Here is an 8,039-nt window from a genome sequence, read left to right as displayed (position 1 = left end):
TCACCTGTCCTTACTGTTGGACCCCTGCCTCTGCTTATAGTGGATGGCCCGTTCCGATGATTGGCTCCCGCGAGTAGTCGATGGTCTTTTCGATAGAATGTCCCCCATCTGCAGGTTGGGAGGAGTCAGCAAAAAGTCACTATCCGAGAGCTTTTTCATGAGCTGGCTGCGAGTGGACTGGTAGTCACTCGGATTCTCCTGGCTGAGGTTTTTCCCCCTGGAGTAGCTGTCCCTGCGGCGGAGGATATTGGTGGGCGGGATGATGTGCGAGTTGCTTCTGAGGAATTTGTTGAAGTTGGTGAGGCGGCGTTCGGAGTAGGGGTACTCCTTGCGGGGACTGTAGATGAGGCCGGAGCGGGTGAGATGGCGCGACACGTGATAGTTGCTAAAGAATCCGCTGAGGTAGGGGTCTTCAAGCGGGTTGTAGTAGGGGAGAGGACTTCGTTGACGTGGTAGGAGTTGATGAACTCCTTTCGGGGGGAGTGATTGGCCCTGTATTTTCTCCGAATCATCGAGCAGTAATAATTTTAAGCCAGCCAATAATTTTATTCATGTTACTCGCTTTAGGATAGTCACTTTCATCCTGCCCCACGGATATCTTTTATTGGTTCCTGCCTTGGAGAACGGCCAAATATCATAACGGGGCGTTTCAAGCAGTGAAGCTCTATATTTTAGGAGGCGGAGTATATTTAATAGTAATCACAAATCCAGTAATTGATCATAAGGTCTGCTCGGTCTAGAGGTAGGCTTGGAAGTTTTGTTTATTGGGAAGGGACGCTATCCCAGAATGCTCTGGATGCTTCTCACGTCTAAAGTCTCTCGTATTAACAACTCGTCCGCAAGACTAAATCATAACATATTACCTTTTGATGTGGTGCTAATGCTTGACAATCAAAGCTTGGTGCGTTGCGTACATTCATCAATGATTTCTTGATTTCGCGGTCGATGAGGGCCTCTACCTTCTCACCGTAAGGCTTAGTATACTGGATATCTGGGAATGCAATATACCCTAGCTCCTTGTCCATGCCGAACTTAACCACCAGCGCGTGAGCCAAGTTATAGGCCTTCTCCAAGTCATCGTACGCGCCGGTTGTCACCTCATTGAAAAAGTGCTGCTCTGCGCAGCGACCTCCAAGGATGAAGCAAATGCGGTCCAACAAGTCTTCCTTTGACTGCAGTTGGTTTTCATTCAAGAAGTATTGGGCAAATCCTAGAGCTCCTTTTGACCTTGGAATGATGGTGACCTTGAGCAGAGGATCAGCGCCTTCCAAAACCATGATACAACTGCATGTCCACTCTCGTGGTATGCTACAGTCTTCTTCTCCTTTATCGATACAAAGCCTTTACGCTAGACGCCGCCGATGACTCGCTATGAGGAGAGTTCGAAGTCCATCATTTCGACAACATCCTTGACGCAACGAGCTGCTAGGATAGCGGCCTAGTTGCACAAGTTGGCCAGTTCTGCTCCGCTGAAGCCAGGAGTGAGGGCGGCTATGCGCTTGGCGTATTCTTATTTGGTGAATTTGGGCGAGAGCTTGAGAGGAGTAAGATGAACCAGCAGGATCTCGTATCTTCCTCTGAGATCAGGCAATCCAACTTCTACCTAGCGATCAAAACGACCAGCTCTCACGAGAGCATTATCCAAGATTTCCTTGCGATTAGTAGCAGCCATGACGATGACTGCACTGTTAGTTCCGAATCCATCCATTTCCACCAGCAGCTGATTGAGTGTGCTTTCGCGTTAATCATTTGATCCCATCTTATTTTGCTCTTCTTGCCCACTGCATCCAGCTCATCGATGAAGATAATGGAAGGTGATGCCTACTTGGCTGATGGAATAGTCTCTCACTCTTGACGCGCCCACTCCTACAAAAACTTAGACAAAGTCTGACCCTGAAACTGAAAAGAAAGGCACTCCTGCCTCACCTGCGCATGCTTTGCCAATAGCGTCTTTCCTGTTCCTGGTGGTCCTGTAAGGAGGATTCCTTTTGGAATGTAGCACCGAGTGCATGGTATTTTTCCGGTCTTTTGAGGAAATCGACGACTTCTTGCACTTCTCTCTTGGTTTCGTGAAGACCAGCTACATCCGTGAATTTGATATTCACGTTCTTGGTAATATCGAATTTCTTCTTTCGCTGGCAGTGCTTGGCTGGCCCATTGAGCCTTTCGGTGCCCTTACGATAGTGGCGATGATAAAAGCGATAAGTAAAAGATCTAGCACGTTGTAGAGCTGGTTTAATGCGACTTCTACACCTGTCCTGCGTACGTTGCGATACTTTACATGTCCATCCTTGACTACTTGATCGAGGATCTCCTCAAAAGAGAGTACTTAGCAAAAGTAGCGTTCCTTTCCTATGCGTCCAACTACTTTCTTTAGCCTTATTTCTTTATTGCGGAAATACTCCTCCTACACAAATAAACCTCCTAGAAGGAGCTCATCTTCAAAAGCTCCATAAAGGCCTGTGGGTGAGCTAATTTTCGGATCGCAAGAGCTTGTAAATGCAGTAAGCTCCGATCAGCCACAAGGCCAAAGTAGATACTCTAAATCTGCGGTAATAAACAGCCTTTAGTTGAGCTAAAAGATACTGTACCATCAATTAGAACTTTTTTGCCAATTGAATAGACTTGGGAGTTGGTTTTTTGTTTGGGTTTTTGGGATCTGGCTTCTCCCAAAAATTATCTATGAAGTCATCCAGTCTCTCCTTCCAATCAACTGTGGTTTCTTTTCTTTGCTCTCTTCCTCCTGCTCTTTTTTCCTCTTCTCCTCATCATTATTTCGATTATCTTTCTGATCGCTAAAGCTAAATGCGTTCCTGTTTAATGCGGTCCAAGCGGGGTTCGACCAAGCATTCCCTCTAAAGCTGATGCTTGGATGCGAATGTGTCATTTTTCCGATGTTTGGGGTTCTTGCTGCGAAGAGAGGTAAAATCCTGAGTGAGGTTAGGTTTCTGATCATGTTTAATTATAAATGAGTGGAGAATGAGTATGAATATAAACGAATAGCGCCGGCAGGAGATCAAGCAGAAAGTGAATCACATTCTATAGCCCTAATCGTGGACCTTCTCATCGTCAAACCGCAGAATCATGTCACCTTCATGCGCGAGTGGCTCGAAGAAAGAAGGCAATACTATGAGATGCATGAGGTTAAACCAACTATTGCCTTAGCACAGTAAAAAAGGTACCAACGAGCAAGACAGTAACAGATGGGAAGAAGTGATTGCGCTTACATCATCATATCCTTATATTGTTTATTGCGAAGCTTACAATGATGTTAAAATTAAATTAAGGGTAAGCATCAAAATAGGAAGGGCAAAGGTCTTCTTTTCGGCCTGTCTGTTTCGATTTACTTATCCCTATTGATTGGGAGATGTTTCTGCAAGCTGAGTCTTTTGATTGAATCTCGAATATGCGGATTGTGTCTGCCAGTACTTCCACAGTGCTATTGTTAATGTAAGGAGAGCCTAGAATCACCTATCGATGATAAGCGTCTCTCCACATCATACGCATTTCCGGTGTGCGGTCTAGTTGGTAGCTCTGCATGATCTATCTAACTTCTCTCCTATTGGAATCCCTTGTTTTGCTGTAGGCTGCTCCATCACTTAATTATTCGTAACCAGATTCCGTGCTACTTTTTGAGTGCTAATTTTGCGGCTTTTTGCGTTGGTATGGGCGGGTCGATTATTATGTAGAAAATCGTGCATATGGTGGCAAACAGAGGCCAGTTCATTTTAAAGTAAATTGTCACTCACTGCTGCTGTAATCTGGCTATAGTGATCGGCAAAATCTCGCTTGAATTCTGGTCGCAATTCATTATGGTCTAATTATGGGCAGATCTACTCATCTTGAACAGCCTGATTAATCCTTTTGGTATAAGTCGATTAGGCTTGCAACTGCGAGCAAAATTTGATTAGATTTCTCCATGCTAGCTACAATAAAATAAAATATTTAGTGCCAACTGCAACACGATAGAGATTAATGCTCGTACTCTGGATATTGGCCTGATGCCGATGGGCGGATATTTAATTATTCCCAATAATATACGGGGAGTGATCAGCTACCAAGGAGGTTCTTGGTGACGAGGTTTGCCTCCAGCAGTGGAGTCAGCAATTCTGAGTATTGCACTACTTTTCGGCCAATTGCTCGATGGACTCGAATAGAGCTCTGTTTTTATCTCTAATATCGTTCAGCTTCTCCCTCAGGATGGGCTCTGAGTAGGCCAGCTTGGCAGTCTTGTTGGCGATTTCTTCCATCTTCTTGTACTTCTTCTGAGGGAGGCGACGATCAGCACGTCTATTCCACGCTTCATCTTGCCCAAGACACGCTCAGTATCAAGGGAAAGAGTATCGTTTTACAGTCTCTTGAGATCTGCTTGGTTTTGCTCGATGCTTTCGCCTATGCTTTAAAGCTCTCCCTCTTTCTTTGAGAGAAGCTTTTCGGTGTCTTGAGACTCTTCATGATTTTAGCTTGATTTTATTTGCAGTGCGCATGGCGTGTTCAGCTGGTTGGATGTTTCGGGAGTTTTCTTTTTAACTGGTTCCTTTTACCATACTTTCCTTGCGAATTTCGATGGTCTCACGCTTATCGATAGCTCTTTCGGCTTCGGAAAGGATCTTAGCTTGTTCTTTGATGAGACTGGCATAACGCAGCTCCATGCGATGCAGTTCCTTTTTGAGTTCTTCGATTTCTGATTGGCCGACGTTGGGATCAAGAGCCTCCTGCATCTCCTTTTCAAGTTGGTATTTGCGCTCCCAGAGAAGGATTTGGCGTTCGCATTCAACGATTTCATTGATGAGTTCTGCCTTTTCTTAGCGGATGACATCGATGTTGTACTCAAGTTTGGTGGCTTCGTGTTCCATTTCCTTGAGTTTTTCAATAAACTCACTCTCAAGGTTAACATTTTCGTTTTATAGTTTTTGCTTTTTATCAGAGTTATCAGCGATGGTGTCGTTGAGCTTGTTCATTTCTTGCTGCAGTCCCTTGAGACTAATCTTGATCTCATCGATTTCGCGCTCAAAGGAACGATAACTGTCGTTAAGTCTCTTCTTCTTTTGCTCATAATCATCTTTTTGTTTTAGAGGTTAGTCACACCCTCATGGATCTCCTGCAATTTGTTGTTTTCATGGACTAAAACTGTCTGCTTCTTGATCCACTCACGATAAAGCTCGTTGCATCTCTTTCCAACTCTTAGCTTTCCCTCAGCAAGTTGATAAGCTTATTTTCATCAGGATTCTTGCCCTCATCATTCGCCTTGCTCATGAGTTCGTCATGCAGTTGTTGAGACGACCAACTTCATGCTGTTTCTTTTCGTTGATGTCGTGGCCTTGCTTGATCTGGACTTCATAGGTGATGACCAAATATTTCTTATCTTCTGCTCTGCCAGTGCCTCTTCTCTCTTCTTTTTAAGCAAGTCTATCTGTGACTTGGTGTTGAGCTGATCGATGCGAATACGTGCAATTTCGTTTAGGATGTTCTCCAGCTCAATTTCCTTCTCTCAATATCCTCATTCAGTTTCTGGGCCTGTTTTAACAGGTTAGAGGCAGTCTTTTCAATGGTGGTATGCTCACTCTTCTGGTCAATAAGTGATTCATAGAGACGCTTGGCTTCAGTGTGCAATTTCATGATGTTTCCCTCCACTAGGTTCATAGCATCTTCAACTTGCTTCTGTTCCTGGCCTGTCAATTTGATGTTCTGCTCAGTGTTGGAGAGCGACTATTTCAAGCTGGCGTATTGAGCTGCTACCTTTTCCTCCTCTGCCTTCAACTCACGGAAGATGAGGTCGAGATTGTTTTTCATTTTGGTAATCATGCTTCCCTGCGCGTTTAGCTTTTCAGTCTGCTCCTCTTCTTTCCTGATTTCGCTGCGGATGCCTGCCAACTAGTTGAGCAGGAGCGCATTGGCCTCGCGCTAAGCATTAAGGCGCTCTCTGGCAGTCTGGACAGCTGAGTCACGCTTCTGCATCATAAGGATAGCTTTTTGCCAACGCTCAAGAAGACTCTTCTTGCTAGCAACCACTTTCTCCATCTCAGCTTCAGCTTCAGTGAGAATTTTCTTGGCTTCTTCAGTTTCCTCTCTCTGTGAGATGATCTGAGCAGTTAAGATGTTCTTTTGCTCTTCTAGACGTTTGCTTTCCTCATTCATGGAGTCGATGAGCAGGTCCTGTTTCTTTTTGAGTTTTTCAAGGTTGGCAACGTTGTCTTCGGCAGTGAAGGTTTCTTTTTTGGTGACTGCGATATCGGATTTAGTTGCACGTTGTATGTTTCGATTTCGTGGTAATGCTTCATGAGGTTCTATAGTTCCTTCTGAGCCTTGGCAACCTTCCCGCGAAGTACATTTGACTCCTATTTCTTGGCGTTATACAGTTCGTTCACTTGTGACAATTTTTGTTCTGCTTCTAATCTCAATCTCTGGGCGATGTTAAAGTTGTCGTGGGCTCGTTCGTAGTCCATCTGGTTGGATGCCAGTTGCTGTTGGGCGGTATATAGGCGGACACCGACTTCTTCCTTGTCTTTTTGGATCTGTGTGCGTTTGGACTTGGCCTACTGGTACTCCAGTTCAAGTTGTTCCTCCCGTCTGAGGTATTGTGCTTCATTTTTTCCTGCAGGCCGGCGTAGAGGTGGTCATCGGCTGCGAGGAACTCGAAGTTCTATTATCTCCTACCGTCAGTCATCTGATAAGTTGCAGAAAATATTTAAAAGTTATAGCAGGAAGTGCATAAAACACTATATCAAAATCAATCAACCGAAATGCTCAGCTAACTTTATTTTTTAGGATTACATCAGAGAGCTCTCAAGCAACTACCTCACCTTTTTTATGTCTTACTCCAAATGTGGTTCTATGATATTATCTTGTCTAGTTGTGGACTTTACGCTTGCCCTCTTCTAGCTTTTTTGTTTGGGTCTGGAAATGCTGGTAAAGTTCTTACAACTTGATGCTTAGTTTGTCTATCTTCTGCTGGTTTCGCTTGTATTGATGCTATAGAGGATTCTCATTCTTTACACCGTACGATGGGAGGAGTGCACTCGGGATTCCCGTTCAACTGTTTCGGGAGTGCCCAATCTTTCCTCCTCACTGTCTCTCCCTCCCATCCATTACCCACCTACTGACGTTCTCCTTGTCATTCTCGTCTTCGGTTGTGAAGTTTTCCCAATGTGCGTGCACACTGCGGTTGGGATTTTTGAGGGTAGGTTAGTTTTTCTTGTGCATAACGATAATATGAGTATCAAATCAAAAAGTAGACCAGCAACGCTCCAAATATTAGCACCAGCCACACATATTCTTTTTGATCCAGTATTGCCACAGCAAACCCTTCGAACGCTCATCGAATTTCTTTGATTCTTCGCTTATCCTCTTCGCTTTTTAAGACGTTTGCTGTAGATCCTCCTGCCGTCCCTCCAGCATGCTCATATTTTCCTTCATGATGTTGTGAATGGCCTCGAGCTCGCGTTTCATGCGGTCCACATTCTTAACTGAGCCAGGGTCTTCAAACTCCCTCTTCTTCTCCTTGATCTTCCTGTCGAATTTGATGAAATAAAGCTCAGAGGTCAATGTCTCTAGCTTGGATCATAGTTGGCTGCAGTGAACTGCGTTCTACCTCGTCGAAGAAGGGCGTGATGAGGGAGTCGAGGAAGGCGCCTGCCAGTTGAGCGGGTAGGACTTGTCTGCGATGACGGTGAAGACGACGTAGTTGTGAACCTTGTAGAAGATGCCGAAGGTGGGGTTTTCGATGTGTCTGAGTGAGTTGGGGTCTTTCCTGCTGTACTGGGCTACCTCGGTGAGGTAGCGCTTGACCTTGTGCTTGATGCTGAGCATTTGCTCGTCCATGTAGCCTTCGTTTGACTCGCACAGGGTGAGTCCATCTGCTAGCCGACCTGAATTGGGGATTAATTACTCACAATCACCGATTTTATCATCTTACTATTATACACGTACGGAAATACTTGATTGGATCATTGAGAAAGAAAGATATGGGGTTGGGGTTGGGGTTGGGGTTGGGGTTGGGGTTGGGGTTGGGGTTGGGGTTGGGGTTGGGGTTGGGTGGG

At 45.0% G+C, this 8,039-nt stretch overlaps 2 protein-coding genes across 2 annotated transcripts; both read right to left on the bottom strand.

Moving 5' to 3' along the window:
• On the bottom strand, nt 1-4,721 carry LOC116268373 (ATP-dependent zinc metalloprotease FTSH 3, mitochondrial-like). Its single transcript, XM_031650045.1, is given in 8 exon segments — nt 1-492; nt 864-1,270; nt 1,273-1,770; nt 1,773-1,843; nt 1,845-1,941; nt 1,944-1,997; nt 2,000-2,174; nt 4,545-4,721. Coding segments are annotated over 8 exon segments (1,971 nt in total).
• Nucleotides 4,722-7,356: 2,635 nt separating this feature from the next.
• Nucleotides 7,357-7,821, bottom strand: LOC116268372 (uncharacterized). The gene is made up of 2 exons (XM_031650044.1): nt 7,592-7,821; nt 7,357-7,510 (listed from the first exon to the last, which is right to left on the bottom strand). Exons 1-2 carry the CDS (start codon nt 7,819-7,821, stop codon nt 7,357-7,359), a joined length of 384 nt encoding a protein of 127 aa, XP_031505904.1.
• Nucleotides 7,822-8,039: the final 218 nt, after the last annotated feature.

The sequence above is a fragment of the Nymphaea colorata genome, unplaced genomic scaffold, assembly GCF_008831285.2.
Source record: "Nymphaea colorata isolate Beijing-Zhang1983 unplaced genomic scaffold, ASM883128v2 scaffold0243, whole genome shotgun sequence".
In the NCBI taxonomy this organism is placed as follows: domain Eukaryota; kingdom Viridiplantae; phylum Streptophyta; class Magnoliopsida; order Nymphaeales; family Nymphaeaceae; genus Nymphaea; species Nymphaea colorata.
This window is presented reverse-complemented; position numbering and strand designations above follow the sequence as displayed.